A 20,992-nucleotide genomic window follows, 5' to 3' on the forward strand; every position below is an offset into this window, starting at 1 on the left:
CAGGGAAACCAGGCTGCTGGACTCGCGGAACCGGGTTAGACAAGCCCAGTGCTCAAGACATCCAACATTCAAACCTGGTATCTCCACGCTGGCTTTCCTGTCCAGGGTCCCGGGCAGCTGCCACTATTCTGGCCTAGTTCTTATTAGCAGTCGCCACCGACAGAGTGGTTGGGCCGTCGTATTGTTATGCTCCTATGCCCGTTTGAGTTGGGCTCACTGGAACGTTGCTGTCCTGTGCCTGCTTCTGCATGTTCTCCAGGCTATGTTTTCTAGTGTTTCTTCATCTGCCTTCCGTCTCCAGGCACCAAAGCAAAAGAGCACAAGGGAAACAGTCGCGGACCAAGATCGGGATCATCGGATGGCCGGATTATTTACAAAGGTGCCAACTTCTCTTGCAGAGCTCTGCATTGACAACCCTGTCCGGATAAATGCAATTGAACCCCAAAGGAAGTCAATTATGACTCCCAATACGGAGTACTACGATGTGGTGTTTATGTATCACTAGCCTTGTTGTTTGACACGGGCAGTCTCTCGTCTCTCCAGTGGACTTTGATCATCATCTGAAGTGCGCGCAATTTCATCACAGAAGCCAAAAAAAAAAAAAGTGGAATAATCTTCGGTGCTCGAAAGAGGGTCTACAAAGACTGTGTGGCCGGCCAGTGTGCAGAAGACCAGAATGAAGCCAATGCTGCGTCTTGTCTTGGGCATGGGTCAGGCCAACGGCCCGGATGCCAGCCGTTTCGCCAGACCAATCTCCATCGTGGAAGGGCAACCCTTCCATGGCCAGCACTGGTGAAAAACCCTGGTCATCCAGGTTCAATCCATCCCCCAGATTTATCACTGACCTGGCCGGTGGCTAATTACGGTGGGGACAGAAATTTCATTTGGTATGATTCTGGAAGATCACAAATATGCTAAAGAGTGCTCCGTACCATGGCAATTGGAGCTACCGTCCACCGCAATGCCAATAGAGGCAGCCGATAATAATCTCGGTCTCCAGGCATCTTCCGCGAGATGAACTGGTGGATAACATCTGAAAGAACTGGTGGTCCAGGTTCCATGCTGGCAGCTTGTTGGCTTGCTTGCGAGACAACATACTCAAACACTGAGCACGCAGACATCGAACGGCAAGACCTCTGCCAATTATCAACGACGAAGGTGGTTTTTCAGGGCGAAAAGCAAAGATCATCATATGGTTTCACGACAAATAGTATTCGGAGAACTCTGGTGGGTGTTCATGTCTTCCACACCTCATCATCTCTTGTCAGGGCTCACATCTAAGCCTGAACCTGCCAAGGTAGTCCTCAGGATTGGCACTAAACGCCCACGCCTAGATTAGCACTTGTGAGTGAGCCTGGCCGACAAACCTTCGAGCAGGTCGAGGATCCACTGCTCCTCCCTCTCAAAGCTTGCAAGTTGTTCAATCAAGGAGAAGCTAAACACACTACGTATGTACAAGCAACACTTGTGTTAGCGTAGTATCCCATGCTGACTTCGGCAGAGGAAGCCATTCGGTACGTGGATTCGGTGTATCTGAACTTCTGCGGTCCAACCTTTTCCCTGCAATGTGGCAATGCGACGAAACTGAAAGACCAATTCCGTAATATGCAACATTATGCAGCCTACTGTGTAATTCGGGTCGGTAATTTGAGTTGATGATTCACGGAATTTCATCGCCAGAGAAATCTCAAGGGTATCATATGGTTATTTCTGGCAACCCATAGATAATTGACAAGAACCGCAATGAACTCGCAGCAAACAGTCATTAAACCCGGGGAACAAAGAGGCCTGGAGTCTGTGGCCAAAAGCATTTGAACACATCCAAGTATACACTAACACAGCTCAATATGCCTCAGCACTCAACGCGATATGCGATACCTTTCCTGTTTCAAATACTTCTGACCCCACTGTACTTCTCACAGTTGCTTCCTGCTACTTCGTACGGAGCATGAGACTAGTTTCTATACGCATATTCAACCTGGACACTTGGTATGCCCTACTTCCCACGGCTGAATCCAGGGTATGGAGAAGTCCTGCCTGCTTTCTGACTTCACTTACACAATCAAAATAGCCCAGGTCCAAGCCTCTCTTATCATGCACAGGACACATCAAAGGTCGATCTCAATTAAGTGACAGCGAGACGCAACTACGATGGGCATGTGTTGAAAATACGACTCTCATTATGCTCCCAACCGAGCGAACGTGCCGTGGTTGGTCTGCGTTGATGGCTGTAAAGACATGGCTGACAGGCATACGGGCCAGCAACCACCTTGCCACCTAGGTTTGTTACCACTCGCTATCACCACGGAGTCTCATCCGTACAGAGTACGGAGTAGTCAGATATCAGTTCGCCATTCTGTGGGTATTCATGTGTGTCTGAGGAGAATTCTCCGTGCGGCGGGACGCGGAAGCACAGCCGGCAACCGCAAACTCGGGCTATGCAGAGTCTGAAAGCCCTGAGCTCTCACATCTCGCCAGGAAATATTCCGTATTGCGCGCAGTAAGCTTGCTTGGAAAGCTAGGTTGAGAGAAAGCTCTGACTTCCCTCCTGATGCTCACTCATCCCATATCACTCTACTGAGTATGGTCGCACACCAGATTATGCCCCTGTTTGCTTTTTGTATTTGCCTTTTCAACACGGAGTATTCCTTCTGCTTTGGGGCTGCCCTTCTATGTTCTGACTGAGCACACCATCGGCAGTGCTGCGTGCTCCATACAAGGTTATCGCACCTGACGACACATCTCCCGCGTCGAGATGTTTTAGCTGACTATGTGTGTCTAAGCTGCAGAAGCAGTTATGCTTCACTTCTGTGTTAGACCTCTGTCAGCCATCGCCGGGCCATTAAATCTCCGATCACTCGGTGGGTGAGCAGCTCTCGAAACAATGTTCCAGTGTTCGGGAAGGAGAGAGAGCGCGTGCCCGAGACCGAATGGCAAATGGCAGCGCCATCATCATCCAACATGGAAGACACACAAGTCGGACAATGTTGGTACGTTTGCGAAGCTCAGCCCCGGGTCTCGCATCCGGAAGGGTTTGACAAGGGATGGGAAAAGCTCCGAGACAACGAAAAGCAAGTGCTATTTATCTTCCTTTTTGCTTTTCTTTCTTGGTTTATTTTTCTCGCACTTTCTTATTCTCACTCTTTCCGGGCAAGTGGCCCATTTCGGAGGGGCGTTGTACGAAGCAGAATACTTCATTTGATCTTTGGTCATATCCATACATCACCACTAAGCGACATGTTTCAACTATCGCACTTTCGACGACGCATCAATCATTTTAGTCGTTATCAAATGCGCCCCAGAGTCTATTGGTTATGTGTCGCCAAGGAAACGTCATTGCGGCGCAGGTCAGTCATGTTTAACCTTGAACTTGTCACGTTTATGGTCTGTTACTTTTTTTGTTTTTGTTTGCTACTTGCGCGTCCTCCAACTTACTATCGTCGCTTGGTTGACCCCTCCATCAAGAATGAGGGGGGTGACGCGAGGGAGACTTTGGGAGGGGCCAGAAAGTGACAACACGTTTGAAGTTTGCAGGTCAAGTTTGTTTTTGTGACAAAACCAACTACGTGCTATTACTTGTAGTACTTTGGTGGCTACAGAGGTATTTACCTAAAGGATCCACTGGATAGGTGAGATTTTGGGTTTGGTTTTTTTTTTTTTTTGTCCCTTTGGGTTGGATATTGGCCTTCTTTCTTTTTTCTTGCCACTTTGACGTGTTAGATGCGACTTGCATGAGGCTCGGGCTGCAGCAGGATTCATATTGATCTGTGCCACAATGCAGCTTTCACTTGCCGATTGAACGACAGTAGCAGTATCATCGAAAAACGGAACGTGCGCGCCAGTGCCTCGGACGGGAAATAGTCTGACCAGACCTCTATCGGGCTGCTTAAGTGCAGACTAGTCTGAATGTGAAGTGCGAGGCGGCATGTGGCTCACGGTACAGTCCAACCAAATCTGATATGTGGTGGCTTCGCCGTCTCGGATTGCGGGGAGACGTGTTGATAGTGGAATGGCAAAGGTATTTGCACAGCCAGGAAGTACCGCATGTCGAGGAGTGTTGTTATGTTGTGTGATATGTTGGTGTGTATATGGATGCCGGCAAACACTTCTGGCCACATGGCTAGCAGTGCGTGTCTGTGTGCCAGAGGTGAAAGACCAGCAAGCTGTTGGTGCTTTTTGACAATTTGTATTTCCTATATTCCAGCTGCTGGTTACATATTCCCTCCCCGTTTCGGGTCGTTGAGTCGTATGCACAGTTTGCATGACACACATGTTGTTTAGCCAGCATCAGATGCCATGCGTCTGAGTCAACCAGCACCAACTGCACTGCATATCGCGCCATGGGCTTCACGCTCAGGCGAGATACATACATGTACATGTAGATGGGGCAAGTACTCGTACTCTGGCTACGTCTGGATGTGTCCTAGTTTGATGACGCCAACTGTTTGGTGTCAAAGTTGCAGCGAGACCGGTTCGCATGAGGTATGCGGGAGCAAGTTGAAACACCAACCCTTTTTATCCGGGAGTGGGCTCAAATGTTGGTGGTCTGGAGGATTAATGGGCGTTTCTGCTTGCCCTGGGGGGAGTGGCAACGCGACATCTGAAGGGAATGGCATACCGTTGGTGAGGATGTGCATAGCTGATCGACAGAGCGCGCTTTGGCAATTGTCCGTGACACAGTTGAGGCGTACTTGGTCTGGACATGACAAGTTGGAGTTGAGTGTGGGGAGAACACATGATATCACGGGCGACAGACAGGGTAGTTTATTCATTGTCATGGCCCGAGGCTCATGTGGTCTGGGGAAGCGTACGGAGTACAACGCTGTTGGTTGTCTGATTGAGTGGGCATTCTTGCTTTCTGGGGTAAGTTGTGGCAGGAAACTATTGACGAGGATTCCGTTGGTCAGCTTACAGCACTGTAATAGTTGCGGCAGATATTGATGGTTATGATCCTCTCGCCATCCTGAACGGTGTTGTTGCAAACGACTTTGCGGGGTTACACCCAACTACCAACTGACCATGCCCCTTGCTTGACCCTGCTTCTGAGAATACTGTCTTTATGGTCTGTGGTTGTAGTGTCAGGTCTTTCTGGTATAAACTTTCTTTTGTCTTGACATAGTTTGCGACTTGTAAAACGCCTTGACATCCTTCCCACATGGCGCATATGGTGAAGCGACTCTGTGCGCTGGGTTGGGCTACGCACGCACTTCCCACAGGACATGCAACCAATTTGTTTGTCACTGCGGCATCCACGGCTAGTTGCAATGACGGGAAACAAAATGTCCGAGTTGACTGACTGCTCATCGTCCGTCACTGCAAAACCATAGCATGGTTGATTCCCGAAAGGACATACACTATAGGGTAGGGCAACCGGACCCTTCACCACTCAGGCATGGCTGCCCAAGTTGGCCTCCGCCCCACCCCAGCCACTTCCTTCAACCCAGCCACCTTTTTCAAACCGCCAAGTCCACCACCATCAATCAATCAAGGCATTCAAACAATGTAGAAACAATTGCACCGCATTTTCACCAGCCCAACCTCCCAGATTACTTGACTTTTTTCTTCTTCTTATTTCCCGCTCTACATCTGTCAGGACACCCAGTCATTTCTGGCCAATTACGTAGTCCTGCCCACGATACACGAAATTAGCCAAGGATGTAAACTGGAGATTTTCTGGCTGCCGCCTTGGCTGTGACGACGAACCGGTTGGATTCGGTGATGGCTGGGCATGGCGGTGCCCAACGTGGTGTGCTTGATATAGCTGGTGCAAAATCGAATTTTTTTTTTGGGCTGCCGCTGTTTTCTCCTTCACATGCATGTTTGTATCATACTCTTTCTGACGTGACAATTCGAGCTTGATGGTGGCTTGCACATGATTGATAACGACATTATCATATACACGGAACTACACGACACAGCACAACACAGCACAACACCATGAGAAGTATTTTCCACGCTGCGGCGGCAGCAATCGCAGCAACAAGCTTCATACAACAGACTTCCGCACAAACATGGAGTAAATGCAATCCCCTACAAAGCAGTATGTCACCACTCCCACCTCACTTCATAGAATATCAACACTGACAACTCTACAGCACAATGTCCCCCCAACACAGCCCTAGGGATGACAGTAAACGTCGACTTCCGCAAAGGCGCCGTCAACTCCTTCGCAGCATCCGGCTCACCGACCTACAACCAAAACGGCGTGTCTTTCACCGTCGCACGAGGCGGTGACGCCCCCCAGCTCGCATCACTCTTCTACATCATGTTTGGCCGCGTCGAAATCACGATGAAGGCCGCTCCCGGCGCGGGCATCGTCTCCTCCCTGGTCCTCGAGTCTGATGACCTCGACGAAATCGACATTGAGTGGCTGGGCTCCAACCCGGACGAAATCCAGTCCAACTACTTCGGCAAGGGCCAGACGACAACCTACAACCGCGGGCAGTTCCACTCCGTGAGCGGCACGCAGGCCAACTTCATCAAGTACACCGTCGACTGGACCAAGGACCGCATCGTGTGGATGGCCGGCGGCAAAGTCGTCCGCGAGCTCAAAGCCTCCGACGCCCAGGCGAACCAGTATCCCCAGACGCCCATGCAAGTCAAGTTTGGGGCCTGGGCGGGCGGCGACCCAAACACCAACCCGCCCGGCACCGTGGAATGGGCTCGCGGCCCTACAGACTACTCGAAGGGTCCGTTTAGTATGCTCGTGCAGAGCGTCGTTATAGCGGACTACTCCACTGGTAAGCAGTACAAGTACAAGGACACATCTGGATCGTGGGAGTCCATCGAGGCCATAGGCGGCTCCGTAAACGGCAACTTCAACAACGGAAACTCCCTAACCGTCACGGCCACTCCCTCGGGTGGCGCCCCAACATCAACAGGCTTCGTGTCCGTCCCCGTCGGCGGCATAGGCAAGGACGGCAGTCCCGCGACGGCCACGCAGACCGGATGGCCGTGGGTCGCCAGCGCGAGTCCCAGTGGTGGAACTATTCCCAGCGGGTGGTACATGACCCCCAATGGCAAGATTATGCGCAACAATGCCGCTGCCCTGAAGCAATCTGCTTCCATTGCCATTGCCACGCTATGTCCCCTGACCCTGGGAGTGTTGACCTTTATCTACCGTCTTTGGTAATACTTCCGCTCTTATATGGGGCGTTTTGCATGGTTTTTCTATTTTCGTATTTGGGACTTTATGCGGATTATATCCTTGATAATTAGCCTGGCGTTTGATGGGATTTTTTGTTTTACACACACCCGGCGGAAATGTTGCATATAGAAGGGACATCTTGGCATGAAACGGATTTGGTATGATGTTTGATTGGACCTGCATATATGGAGATGAAGGATCGACAATGAGCATATGCGACTGGGAAGCTTGTCCTGGCGCTGTAATTAATCGTATATTTTGTTGGTGATGTAGTCACCGCAATCAGTACATATTAGATGGGGCATGAGACATTGTAGTGGCTTTTGTATAGTTTAGAACACTGCATGATGCGTACTTACAAGAAGAATGGTACGAATACACGTACATTTCATGAAGATGGGACATTGCATCTAAAATTACCGGCGTGACCTTCCTGAAACGTAGACAGCGTTGTGTATGTGGAGATTCGGCATAATCCATCACTGACTCGTTTATAACTAGTGTCCAGTACTTCCCATACAAACCAGTCTCACATTCCGTGCGGTAAAGCAGCTATCTTGGTGTAATTTGTAATGTAAAGCAAAGCCTCGTATTGATTCTGTTTTATACTCCGTAAACTAACCGTCTCATCTAAAAGCACAAAGCCATCAATAATGATTACCGTTGAAGGCTTCCTCACCATTGCCCGCTAACACTGAATTTGCGTCCCGCTCATGCTGGTGCAGAACATTTGCGAATATATGTCTTCGCCACACAATAATAATAGCCCGAATATATAATCATATCCCTGGTATGTGTCTCCGTGCTCCCAGTTGAATTGCGGCCCGCTACACCCAGTAAGTAGGCTCTTCCGCCCTCCATTGCGCCGCTTGTCCCGGTTCGCCGTACCAATGCTCCATCTTACAAGTCGCCATTTCGCGCCCCTCTGGTAAAAATGATGCGTGTCTCTGGATCACTGTATATGTGTAATTCGACGCTGCCTTCTGTAGAAAGAAGGTGCATTTGCGTTGGTTGTAAAAAGGAATGAGAAAATGTAACAAAAACTGATGAAAACCCATCGTAAAAATATATAGTGTCGTGGCCCTCTGTTTAGAATTCCCAGTCATCAACATCCTCAACTGACTTGATGGCCCATCGGAATTTGTCTCGAAGAGTCTTGGAAAAGAACTTTTCAATCGGCACGTCAAACTTCTTGGAAAATACGACCGTCAAACGAGGATCGATGTAATTCTGCCAGGAGTTAGCGTAATCAGAACTAGATAGCCCCTGAGGCAAACAACACTTACAATTTTGGAAGTTCCAAGAGCAACTTCCTTATTTCCATCGCGATCTTCGGCCTGGGTCTCAAGAATCTTGACACGCTCATCGAGCTTTTCAATAGCTTTCATGCACTTCTCCACGGAGGCACCTCTACCCTCTGCCTCAACCTTGCCAGTCTTATTCTCCTTCTTGAACTTGGTTTCAAGCTCTTTCACTGCCTGAAGACGCTCCTTAAGTTGCTTTTCAGGCATTGGCTTCTCCTTGTTGGCCTTGAGCTTCTCATTATCTTTTTCAAACTTCTTTGTAATCTTGGTGCGTTGCTCCTCGATCAGGAACTGCTGATGCTCCTGGATCCAAGCCTGGTCAAGATCGTCGTCGAGCTCAAACCAACTGGCACCCTTCTTCTTCTTCTGAGTTGGCTCGAGATCAAGAATCATCTTTTTAGTTCGCCATTTCTGGTATCGCAAGCCCTTGATCTGAAGGTACACTGTTAGTATCATGTTCGTGAACTCGGGAGCATCGTCGTCATCTTACTCTATCACCCATCTTCTGCATTTGCTGTTCATGCCCCGCACCCACTGTTCTCTTGTGGTTGCAAAGAATGGCGACCTTACGGTTGCAGTCGTTGTAGAGCTTGACCTTCTCAGCGATAGTGCCTCGGGATCGAGGGTCTTGCGACAGTTCCTTCAACAACGTCGACATGGTGTATGACGCATTGTATGTACGGAATACCTTTGCCGTCAAACCCGTCATATAGCTGTTGAGATGCTTGTTAAGTTGTGAGGTCTACATCCCTGGAGTTAGCAACGAGAAACGACATCTGCAGAGTATTGGGACTTTTGGGTTGTGATTTGCTTACGGTCAAACGATCGAAAAGGTCATCTCCGTCCGTCTTTGGTGCCTTCTTGAACAGCTTCAGGTTCTTGAAGACCTGGGGTTCGACATGGGCAGTCTCGTTGTATCTAATGCTGTCCTTACCCAAAAAGTCAAATGTGACCTTGTCAGGTGGCTCAAGTGTGATGTGCTCATACTTGAGCGAGCAACAGCCGACTGTATCGGCCTCATTCTCCGTGTCTTTCTCATTGCCAGCTCTGAGAGCGAGCTGGTCGATCAAATACATCGCCGTGGCTCGTTGACGATCAGCCATGATCTCGCTTTTGAGCTCCCGAGAATAGTCCTTGCGAATCTTGCCGATGTATTTCTTCAACTCACGAGCCTTTTCAAATTTCTTGAAATCGCTCTGGCCCTTTACGTCACTGGCGGCACCAAGCATCACATACTTGTAAGCACCGTTGATGTTTTCTTGCCACATGGCCAGCCAAGTTGCCTTCTGATCATGCTGCACAGCCTTCCACTTGTGCCCTGCGGGAGGAGTGGGAATCTTGGCATTCTTCCCAATATTGATGGTAATTTGTTCTGGAAGCACACGAGTTTTGACACGACCAGTCTTGGGATGCTCGCCACGACCACGGAACAGACTTGGGGGTTCGACTCTGAAATTGCCCACTCTTTGTTTTCGGCCATCCCATAGGCAGTGGAGGTAGGGCGCTTCGAGTGCATCTTTCTTCGCTTTGGCGGCCTCTTTCTCCTCTTTTGACAAGTTCTTTGTCTTGTTTGCCTCTGTCTTAGCAAGCCAGTGGTCGTAGATCTTTGTGAAGTCACACTTGTCCAGGCTCTTGATCTGAACCTTGTTTCCCTCTCTATCTGTTGCACCGCCGTGTTTCTTCACGATCTCTGAGAAATCGTTAAAGAAATTGCTGCGGAAGACTGGGTTGTCTAGGTGATGTGAAGAGGCAGGTGTCATCATAGCAACCCAGAATGTCGCCACCTCCTCTGCCTCCTTATTCAAGGTCACCGGCTTGCCGTCGTAAATGAGTTTGACATTCTTGGGAAGTGGCTCATATTCTGGAGCAAAGAGAACACCATTATGCTCAAGAGTCTGCCACTTGATGCTATCGTCTTCGGGTTTCGGTGCATTCCACCATTCATATTCCTCTTCCTCTTCGCTGGTTTCCTTGGATTTTTTGGCAACCTTTGCTGAAGCCGCGGCCTTGCCCTTAGCAGGCGTCATTGTCTTGCTCTTAGCTTTGGCCTTCTTTGAGATCGGCGCGTCAGAGTCGGACTCTTCTTTCTTGACGCCGTTGGATTTGCGTTTGGTAGAACTACCATTTGACTGGCGTTTATTTGCAGACGACTTGGCCAACGGTTCATCATCCGACTCGTCTTTTATACTCTTCTTAGGAGTCGATTTGGCCGCCTTTGCCTCCTTTGCGCGAATCGCTTGAGCTTCACTGGCTGCCTTCTTCTCAATGGCTGCCTTTTTCTTCGCCAACTGAACGCCTAAGGGCTGCTCATCATCGGACGAATCAGCGAGCATGGACGTTGACTTCCTCTTTGCCTTGACTTTGCTGATCGGTTCATCGTCGGAGTCCGAGTCGACAGGCCTGGAAGTGGGTTTTGGACGCTTGGCCTAATAATATGAGTGTTAAAAATTTGACGCAGTGCCGATGGTGGTCTGTAAAAGGCTTCAAACCTACCAGAGGCTCGCCATCGCTATCAGATTCATCCCTGTAACTGACTTTCGAGATGGACGAGCGTGATTTGCGCTTGTTAACACCGTTTGGAGCGTCTAAATCCATGGCATCATCAACTGGTCCGTTACGCACGGCTATACCAGCCATGCCGCTCGTCTTTCGTGGTTGCGAACGATCCAAAGCCTTGTCCTCGGCGCGTGACACTTTGGATGATGAAACTATTGGAAAAATGCATTAGCCTTGAGTCTCCTATGCGCGAATTGTCTTGGGCCCTCGAGGCAGCAGCGCAATAAGCTGACAAGAGGCGACAAGGTCGTGGTTCGCAAACGCAGCGAGTAAGACAAAGGCAAAAAGCTGAAAATGAGCATTAAACTTGTGGAAGGAAGGACTCACGATGTCCATTAGGCCTGGCAAGTGGCCGGTCATCGTCGGAGCTGTCAGAACTCATGTTTGTGGTTGCTAAGTCGCGGTTCCAGTTAGCTAGAAAGATCGCGCCGGTTGACGGCCCTTTTTCATCAACACACTCGTAGTAAAGAGGTTTGCAGGGGCGTAGAGGTGGAGCAGAATTCAAGGAATAATTAAATAGAACGTGAGCGTGGCCACCCCTCAACGCCTGGTGAAGGAGAAGAGGGAGAAAACTTAGGAGCCTTGGGCAGGAAGCCTAAATAATGGCAGGATCAAGAGTTAGATCGAGGGCATCGTGTTTTCTGAGCATGCCCGGAGGGTAGGCCCAGCAGGCTGATGGCGGATCACGTGACATTCCTTAGCCGCCAATTTGCCGGGAAAATAGCGATGGAGCAAAACCAGCGACCGCAATCACCTCACCCGATTCATCACGAACCACTCCCGAAATCAATTGATCCGTACGCCGCGATCAATTGGGTCACCGTTGGCCAGAGGCTCGTTTCGTCTTCTCACAATTGTCACGATGTTGTCAAGGGCGGCTCGTCCGGCTCTCCGTGCTGCGGCCACAGCTCCTGTGCGGTAAGTTTAGGAGATTGCATGAACCCGAGATTTTGTTACCGAATAACCGGACGATGTGCAACACACAAAAGCACCACGACAACCACGACCGCGCAATGCACTGATATGCTATGGGAAAGAACTGTTGGGGAGAGTTTGCCGTGCAAAAGAACTTGTTTTGCTAACGAAACTCGTGCTTCTAGAGCTACCGCTAGCCCCAATGGAGCTGCCACCTACGCGACTCTTCGTGAAATCGAAGGACGGCTCAAGTCTATTCGTAACATCCAGAAGATCACCAGTACAATGAAGATCGTTGCCTCGACCAAGCTTACTCGCGCCCAGCGTACTATGGCCGAATCTCGCAAGTATGGTGAAACCGCCAATGAGGTCTTCGAAGCCGCCGAGACTGTTGCTCCCGAAGTTGAACAGAAGAAGAGCCTCATCATCGTCTGCTCTTCCGACAAGGGTCTCTGCGGTGGTGTTCACTCTGGTCTCAGCCGACGCATCCGTGCCCGTGCCAACGAAGTTGCCGAGCCTTTCGACCTCGTCATCATTGGCGAAAAGTGCAAGGCTCAGCTCCAGCGAACCAACGCCGCTGGCATCCAGCTCTCGTTCGCCGGTGTTGGCAAGGACATTCCTACCTTTGCTGATGCGCAGGCCATCGCCGACCAGATCACCATGCTGCCTACTGAATACACCGACGTTAAGATTATGTACAACAAGTTCATCAACGCCCAGACCTATGAACCTACCTTGATTGAGGCATTTTCCGAGGATGCGATTGCCCAGTCCCGTATGTTCAAAATATAATATCTAATAGGGAAACCTGTCAGACGAGCTAATATTTGTGCTCTACAGCCAACATCTCCGCTTTTGAGGTCGATGAGGATGCTTTGATCAACCTCCGTGAGTACAGTCTCGCCAACAACCTGTACTGGGCTTTGGCCGAAGGCCACGCCTGTGAGATCTCTGCCCGACGAAACGCTATGGACGTACGTGAAACATCAATCTCTAGAGTTATTATCAATGCTAGATCCATGCTAACTATGCTCAGAATGCTTCCAAGAATGCTGGTGAGATGATCGGCAAGTACCAGATTTTGTACAACCGAACCCGACAGGCTGTCATTACCGGAGAACTGGTCGAAATTATTACTGGTGCCACCGCCTCGGAGGACATGTAAGAATCTTGATAAAGAAAGGAGAATTGCAACACCTCGAGTTGAAAGACCATATATTCCCTTTGTAACAAAGCTAGAGATGCCCACCCGTCTGCTGGAGGGTATCCGCAGTGTATTAAAGCCTTAAAATATACTCCCTTAGTAGAACAGATCACTGGCCGTCGTGCATACGTAAATAATACTTCCAGTTTTGGGTTCACTATCTCATTGCGCCGTGTTGCATGATTCACAGGTACTCGGGAGGGTTCAGTCTCCTGTCGTGGGTAGGATTTCACCTATACAGTTGTTGACGAAGCACATGTTGAAACAAACAGCGCATGAATTCAAACTGACATGGCTGGTTGTCATCATGAGCCCAAGTACCCTGTCCGTGGTTGTCAATAACTTATAATTTCAGCTTCATGGTGCTCTTTTTGGTTTATGCCAGACGTCGGAGGGGAGGGCGATCTTAGCCCTTACCTTGAACTGTGTTTGCAAACTCAAAGCATAGTCCAGCTCTTTTACAAAATGAAAAGATGAATTGAGTTGCCATATAATGTAACAAATGCGACTCAAAGTCCCATTGTGCTGACCTTTGGTTACTGGGTCTCTATGATGGGTCACCGAGTTCGGTCTTACTAATTAGAAATGACTTCCGTGACCATCACACAAGTCAACCAGCCTTGTTTCACTCTAACACCGCCTTGCAATTCGCAAGTGTTTACAAACTGCGAAACATTACAAAAAAGTGCCTAAATAATTGTACAATGTCTTCCAGCAACAGTAGAGCCACAAAGGTCGGCATCCTGTCGATGGGCGACATGGGTGTTGGCATTGCCAAACTGTTGATAGCTCGAGGCTTCCCAGTCGCAACCAACTGCCAGGGCAGAAGGCAAGTCATTACTCAGGGTACACAAATCAACCTGAAGTAGCTAACGATTTCTTTTAGTCAAGATACCATCGATAGGGCCAAAGCCGCCAATGTAGAACTCCTTTCATCAGACCTCGCTCTAGTAAAGCAATGCCCGGTAATTCTCTCAGTTGTGCCGCCTCGGGATGCGGAAGCCACAGCGCAGCGCATTACAGATGCCTTGACAGGAGGTTCCGCAACCGACTCTGTATTATTCCTAGACTTGAATGCTGTTTCTCCCTCAACAGCAAAGGGTATGGCGCGCATGTTCGAAAGGGCCCGGGTTCCCGTAAAGTTCATTGACGGATGCATTCTCGGCGCACCACCACGGCCAAGAGAAGTAGCTGGTTCTGCAACGGATTCTTTGAAGAGCAACGATCAAGATCCGGAATGGAGACGCCCGAATATTCCAATTTCCGGACCTCATGATCTGTCGACACTAGAACCTGGTGAGAAACTTGCCGAAGTGCTCAACTTGCGGTCTATTTCGCCGGATATTGGTGCTGCGAGTGGCCTCAAGATGTGTTTCGCTGCTATTGCAAAGGGCTTCACAGCACTGGCTACACAATCATTTACTACTGCTCATCAGCTGGGAGTAGTAGACGAACTGAAGAGGCAAATGGGCGAGATTTTACCAACCCATTTGGCTACTGCGGAGAGAAGTGTGCCGGATATGCCGCCCAAGGCATATAGATGGGTGAGGGAAATGGAAGAAATCTCAGACACAATGCATGAAGAGGGAGGGTGGACAAAGGAGTTGTTCCAGGGGATAGCTGGGGTGTACAAGTCCGTGGCAGAGGACGCGGTACTTGGGAAGGAGAAGATCGGGAAAAGAGTGAGAGGGACGAGTGTCGAGGATGTGGCGGAGGCCCTGGGAGAGGGTTTGGAGAGAAAGAGGAAAAAGATGGAATAAACAAGCCAAGTTGCGCAAACTGTTTGACATGTTGTTAGTATGAAAGCATTGCGACTCATTGGTACTGTGCAAAGGCTAGTCACAATTTTGATCATAGAGAACAAATACAGTATATTTACACTTTGTACATTTCAACTGATTTGTTGCTGAGCCTCACATCAGGGCTATTGTTCCGGCGTCGGCCAGCCCTCCAGCGCCCAAGAACTTAAAAAAGCCGCCTGGCCTGGCCTCGGAATTTGCGATGAATATTCTCCCACCTGGAATGCCGAGCTTTGACTCATGGCTAGAAGATGAGTTGGCGTCTGTCGGGATGGAAAGATAGACACCGTGACTAGACAGAGCCCCAAAGTGGTCAGCAACAAAATATCCCTTCGGCGTAGACTCATCAAGCTCTGCTGTTTCCGTACTCAACGGAACCCCAAATACAACACCAGTGGCAGAGCAACTGGTTGCTTGTGGAGGAGCCATTGTAGGGATGAAGAACTGGATACTTGCGCCAGGAGGCGCGAAGCCAGAATTATCCATGGTTTTCATAAACTTTTCCATTTCTTCCTCTTCTGACAGGGCAAAATGCGTCTGTTGAGGATCAAGAGACAAAAGACCCTTCTTGGGCCCCCAACCGCCTCCACCGCTCACTGCACATCATGTCAGCAACAATACGGTGTATAGCTTATCATAAGTACTTACAAACTTGATAGAAACGGCTGCCAAGCTGATGCTGTTGCTGGAGGTAATGAACTGTTGACTCAACGTCTTTTCGCTGCACAGCTTTACCCTCCAATACGTCTGCCGGGTCAGGAGCGTTGGCGTTGAGGAGTGAGTCAGCCTCAGGTATGTCGGGCGTGATCAGAGCCCACACTCCCATTGGCCCTTGATAGCTTTGTGTCGGCTTCCTGTGCTCAAACATGATGTTTACAGAGTCTTCTAACTCTGTTGAGGCTGGGGTTGATTTTCCACCAACATCGATGCCTCGCACGATGTTACCAAAACTCTCTGTTATTCTCCGAGCCCGAGTCACTGGTGACAACGGCGCCCATAATCCGAGATCGGCAACTGAAGATGGAGGTCTGTCAAATGCAATGTTGACATGCTGCCACTGTTTTTCGTTTCTATCTTTGATCTCCGGTTTGTCTTGGGACAAATCATAACGACTACTCAGTAGGGTGGATGTTCTGTTGTTCAGAAAAGTTGTTCGTGTCAATGGCAGTGTCAGAGTTGACATTCCCATGCCGAATGTGAGAGCTGCAACTGAATCTTTGTCCGCCTTTTCTCTTGGAGGGCCTGGCTGCCATAGCTGAGGTAGCAAGGTATCGATATGGCCTCGCAGAACTGAGATGCCCTGCAAAGGGGTAACGTCGCCCAAGGCGGGTGTTATGTTGTCGACAACTGCGCACATGAGGTGAAAATTGCTAACATTTGCAGAAGATGACAGCAGCTTGACGAGTTCTAAGCAGAATGCCTGGTCGTCAAGCTGTTTGGCTAGATCTGGCGTTGCCAGAACAACTGCTGCATTGTGGCATCCTGAATTCTCTAACCCAGCATTGCCACTCAGCTTGGTGAGGAGATCATGAGGTCCGTCCTGTTTATTTTAGTATTACTGGTATTAAAAAACCTCCTTATGTTATTCAGGACACACCTTTGGCGACAAAAAATACGAGAAGCGTGTTTGGTCAGCGGCCTTGAAGGTAGATAGCTGTCGTCGTGATGCAATGTAGCGCCTAGGAGCAAAACTTCTCAGCATACAACGATGTGCACAACGCGTCATGCTAAAAATCTGTAGAGAAGGTAGAAAGCAGAACAAATTATTAAGATTAAATAGAAAACAAATATAGAGAGTATAGTAAAACGATTAATTTATCAAGCTTTGTGATGAACGATATTTCTCCAAAGAGGACTGGCTTCAATTGGACTTTGGCTCAATTGGAGTCTAGTCGTGTGGCAAGTGTCATGTGGCTGAAGCTGCCTCACCTGCCAAATGCTGACTGCACCGCCACATTTTGGACCCCTCCTCATCCCACCTTCTTGTCAAAGTATTTGCGGTGTCGCTGGAGTGACTCAAAATTTCGAAACCTTTTGGGCTGCACCGAGACTCAGGAATTGAGTCATCCGTGCCTCTATATATCTCTTGGGATTCAATTACTCTTCCTGAGAACGTAGAAGCCCACTCATATCGGGCTTCCGCCAAACGTTTTCAGTACGACGTTCAGACTTGCAGTTCGAGCACTTCGAGTGCGATCCATTTCCCCAAGACGACCCTTGACTACAACCGCACGTGCCGCCATGGCAAGCAATAGTACACGAGGAGGCCCAGGTTAGAAAAGAATTAGAAATATTGTTACAGGAGGACTCAGCTAATACATCATGTAGCTGGGCCAAGCGAGGGAGCTCAAGTACGACACAACTTCCAATGCTACTCGATCGGTAAAACGCAGGATGAAGGGCTAATATGACATAGGCCCCTAAACCAGCGGATCAAGCTGCCGGCACCGATGCTGGAGCAGCTCCGGCTGCCGATGGAGCTCCCAAGGAGAAGTCAGAGAAGGAGTGTAAGTCATTGTCTTACCAAGGAACTACTGTTTTTGTCGCATTATTGTTAACTGGGACTTCGTGTAGTAGAAAAGGAGCGTAAGAAAGCCGAAAAAGCTGCTAAGCTAGAAGCAAAGAAGGCCAAGGCTGCTCAGATGGCTGCCAACGCCGCTAACAAGGAAAAGAAGGCCAAGGAGAAGAAGGCAGAAGAAGTAATCCCACCCTATGTTGAAGATACCCCGGCCGGCGAGAAGAAGCGAATTCGATCGTTCGAGGATCCCAATTTCAAGGCTTACGATCCTATTGCGGTTGAATCTGCATGGTACGACTGGTGGCAGAAGGAGGGCTTTTTCAAGCCAAAGTTCACTCCTGATGGCAAGGTTAAGGAAGCTGGCAGCTTCGTCATTGTCCACCCTCCTCCTAATGTTACGGGATCTTTGCACATGGGACACGCCCTGGGTGACTCACTGCAAGATCTCATGATTAGATGGAACCGAATGAACGGGAAGACAACGCTGTGGCTTCCGGGATGCGACCATGCAGGTATCTCGACTCAAAGTGTCGTCGAGAAGATGCTTTGGAGGAAGGAGGGCAAGACCAGACATGACCTTGGCCGCACCAAGTTCGTTGAAACTGTCTGGGAGTGGAAGGAAGATTACCACAAGCGCATCAACAAGGCCTTGACGCATATGGGTGGCTCGTTTGATTGGAGCAGAGAGGGTATGCAATTGTGCTTCCTGGTCACCTAAACCTTGACTAACACTTCATAGCTTTCACCATGGATGCCAATCTTTCCGCTGCAGTCGTTGAGACTTTCGTCCGACTCCACGAGGAAGGTATCATTTACAGAGCTAACCGACTTGTCAATTGGTGCACACACCTGAACACTGCCCTGTCCAACCTGGAAGTCGACAACAAGGAACTCACTGGCCGAACGCTACTTGATGTTCCAGGTTACGACAAGAAGGTTGAGTTTGGTGTCATCGTCCATTTCAAGTACCCAATTGAGGGCTCAAATGAAACCGTCGAAGTTGCCACCACTCGTATTGAGACTATGCTTGGTGATACGGGTATTGCTGTCCACCCCAACGATTCTCGATACAAACATCTTGTTGGCAAGAGTGCTGTCCATCCTTTTATTCCTGACAGAAAGCTGCCCATTATTGCCGATGAGTACGTCGACATGGAGTTTGGGACTGGTGCTGTTAAACTGACCCCTGCCCATGATCCCAACGATTTTACCCTGGGACAAAAACATAAGCTCCAGTTTATCAACATTCTGACGGACGATGGTTTGATGAATGAGAACGCTGGCCCATACAAAGGCCAGAAGCGCTTTGATGTCCGTTATGCGATCCAGGATGCCCTGAAGGAGAAGGGTCTTTATGTCGACAAGAAGGACAACGCTATGAAGGTCCCATTGTGCGAGAAATCAAAAGATGTCATCGAGCCCATTATGAAACCTCAATGGTGGGTTCGCATGAAGGAGCTTGCTGAACCGGCCCTAGAGGTTGTCAGAGAGGGCAAGATCAAGATCAGACCAGACACTGCGGAGAGAAGCTACTTCAGATGGTTAGAGGATATACAAGACTGGTGCATTAGCAGACAGCTGTGGTGGGGTCACCGATGCCCCGTTTACTTTGCTAACATTGAGGGAGTTGCGAAGGATACCGCAAATGACAATCTCTGGTTCTCTGGCCGAACCCGTGAGGAGGCTGAGAAGAAGGCAGCTGCTGCTCTGCCAGGCAAGAAGTTTACCCTTGAACAGGACGAGGATGTTCTTGACAGTAAGGAAACCGCCTACTATTATCTTTTGAGATCCCTGTATTAACAAATGTTGTAGCATGGTTTTCCTCTGGACTCTGGCCGTTCAGCACTCTGGGCTGGCCCAACAAAACTCATGACCTGGATACCCTCTATCCTACCACCGTTCTTGAAACGGGTTGGGATATCTTGTTCTTCTGGATTGCCCGTATGATTACTCTGGGCTTGAAGATGACCGGAAAGATCCCTTTCAGCGAAGTTTACTGTCATAGTCTGGTCCGCGATTCTGAGGGTAGAAAGATGAGTAAGAGTTTGGGCAACGTCATTGATCCTCTGGACGTAATCTCCGGTATTAAGTTGGACGACCTACACCAGAAACTCTACCAGGGCAATCTTCACCCGAGCGAGGTTGAGAAGGCCACCAAATACCAGAAGACCGCCTTCCCTGACGGTATCCCTCAGTGTGGCGCAGATGCCCTTCGCTTCACGATGATTAACGCCAGCACTGGCGGCGGCGACATCAACTTGGACGTCAAGGTGTAAGTGCTCATATGGTTGTATTGCTTTGAATTTTTGATGTAGTGAGCTTACACAGGTCTAGGATTCACGGATACCGCAAGTTCTGTAACAAGATTGTGAGTATCTTCCACAAAATAATTTCGCTTTGATTGTGTACTAATTCCTGCAAAAGTTTCAAGCTACCAAGTACGTTCTGGGCAGCTTGCCTAACGACTTTACTCCCGCTGCAGATGGCATCATTCGGGGAAAGACCTTAGCCGAGCGATGGATTCTTCACAAGATGAACAGCGCTGCTAGAGATCTAAACATTGCCATTGCGGACAGAGAGTTCCAAAAATCCACCACCATTATCTACAAGTACTGGTATGCGGAGCTTTGCGATGTCTACATTGAGAACTCCAAAGCCATCATCAGAGATGGCACCGAGGAAGAGCGCCAGTCTGCTCTTCAAACTCTGTATACATCTCTAGAATGGGCTTTGACTCTCATCCACCCATTCATGCCCTATATTACGGAAGAGATGTGGCAGAGAATGCCCCGACGGCCTGGCGATAACACCAAGTCTATCATGATCTCCAAGTATCCTCAGTACAGCCCTCTCCTGGAGGATCCGGAATCAGAGGCAGCTTATGAGCTCGTCCTGGCTTGCACCAAGGCAGCCAGATCCCTCATGTCTGAGTACTCACTCAAAGAGAATGCTGAAGGTAAGTCAGGCTCACTCCGGATGTAGTACTTTTTTTCCTACTCACAGATTGCTAATTATGATGCCCAATATAGTCTTTGTCCAGGCATACAACGAGGCTACGCTGAAGACTTGCAACGCCGAAGTGGCATCTATCAAGTCCCTCAGTGGCAAGAGCGTCCAGACCATGCACGTTATTGGACCTGATGCTCCCCGCCCTGCTGGATGTGTCGCCTATCCTGTTTCCACCTCCGTTGCCGTCTTCTTGCACGTCAAGGGTCGCGTTGACATGGATGCTGAGATTGCCAAGGCCCAGAAGAAGCTGGAGAAGGCTAAGATGAGCATTCAGAAGCAGGAAAAGATTCTGTTGGACCCTGGTTACAAGGAGAAGGTCTCTGCGGCTATTCGTGAGGGTGACGAGCAGAGACTGGCTGATGCTAAGCAGGAGGCTGTCAGTTTTGAGGAGACTATCAAGCAATTTGAGCAGCTCAAATTAGAGTAGACGTAGTAGAGAGATTTTAAAAATACATTTTGTTCAGGTGTTTTATGTCGTTTGGGACTTCATATCACCACTTCGAGTTTGTAGAGGCACATGCACATCACTGGCGAAGCTGT

The 20,992-nt window shown here is 49.3% G+C and overlaps 5 protein-coding genes across 5 annotated transcripts; 3 read left to right on the forward strand and 2 right to left on the reverse strand.

The window, feature by feature from the left end:
* Positions 1-5,937: 5,937 nt before the first annotated feature.
* VFPPC_02995 (glycoside hydrolase family 18) lies at positions 5,938-7,132 on the forward strand (the record flags this gene model as incomplete). Its single annotated transcript, XM_018282556.1, has 2 exons — positions 5,938-6,040; positions 6,096-7,132. The coding sequence occupies 2 exons, from the start codon at positions 5,938-5,940 to the stop codon at positions 7,130-7,132; spliced, it is 1,140 nt and encodes a 379-aa protein (XP_018147080.1).
* Positions 7,133-8,236: 1,104 nt separating this feature from the next.
* On the reverse strand, positions 8,237-11,389 carry VFPPC_02996 (DNA topoisomerase I; the record flags this gene model as incomplete). The annotated part of the gene is made up of 6 exons (XM_018282557.1): positions 8,237-8,377; positions 8,434-8,883; positions 8,942-9,193; positions 9,267-10,877; positions 10,945-11,159; positions 11,335-11,389. The coding sequence occupies 6 exons, from the start codon at positions 11,387-11,389 to the stop codon at positions 8,237-8,239; spliced, it is 2,724 nt and encodes a 907-aa protein (XP_018147081.1).
* Positions 11,390-11,869: 480 nt separating this feature from the next.
* On the forward strand, positions 11,870-14,886 carry VFPPC_15592 (ATP synthase gamma chain precursor; the record flags this gene model as incomplete). The annotated part of the gene is made up of 5 exons (XM_018293345.1): positions 11,870-11,925; positions 12,108-12,697; positions 12,763-12,896; positions 12,959-13,083; positions 14,013-14,886. 5 exons carry the CDS (start codon positions 11,870-11,872, stop codon positions 14,884-14,886), a joined length of 1,779 nt encoding a protein of 592 aa, XP_018147082.1.
* Positions 14,887-15,039: 153 nt separating this feature from the next.
* VFPPC_15593 (V-type ATPase, C subunit family protein) lies at positions 15,040-16,651 on the reverse strand (the record flags this gene model as incomplete). Its single annotated transcript, XM_018293346.1, has 3 exons — positions 15,040-15,521; positions 15,574-16,465; positions 16,523-16,651. 3 exons carry the CDS (start codon positions 16,649-16,651, stop codon positions 15,040-15,042), a joined length of 1,503 nt encoding a protein of 500 aa, XP_018147083.1.
* A 916-nt stretch (positions 16,652-17,567) lies between these two features.
* On the forward strand, positions 17,568-20,879 carry VFPPC_02999 (valyl-tRNA synthetase, mitochondrial precursor; the record flags this gene model as incomplete). Its single annotated transcript, XM_018282558.1, has 5 exons — positions 17,568-18,123; positions 18,183-19,157; positions 19,256-19,690; positions 19,875-20,408; positions 20,473-20,879. The coding sequence occupies 5 exons, from the start codon at positions 17,568-17,570 to the stop codon at positions 20,877-20,879; spliced, it is 2,907 nt and encodes a 968-aa protein (XP_018147084.1).
* Between the last annotated feature and the right edge of the window lie 113 nt (positions 20,880-20,992).

The sequence above is a fragment of the Pochonia chlamydosporia genome, chromosome 2, assembly GCF_001653235.2.
Source record: "Pochonia chlamydosporia 170 chromosome 2, whole genome shotgun sequence".
NCBI lineage: Eukaryota > Fungi > Ascomycota > Sordariomycetes > Hypocreales > Clavicipitaceae > Pochonia > Pochonia chlamydosporia.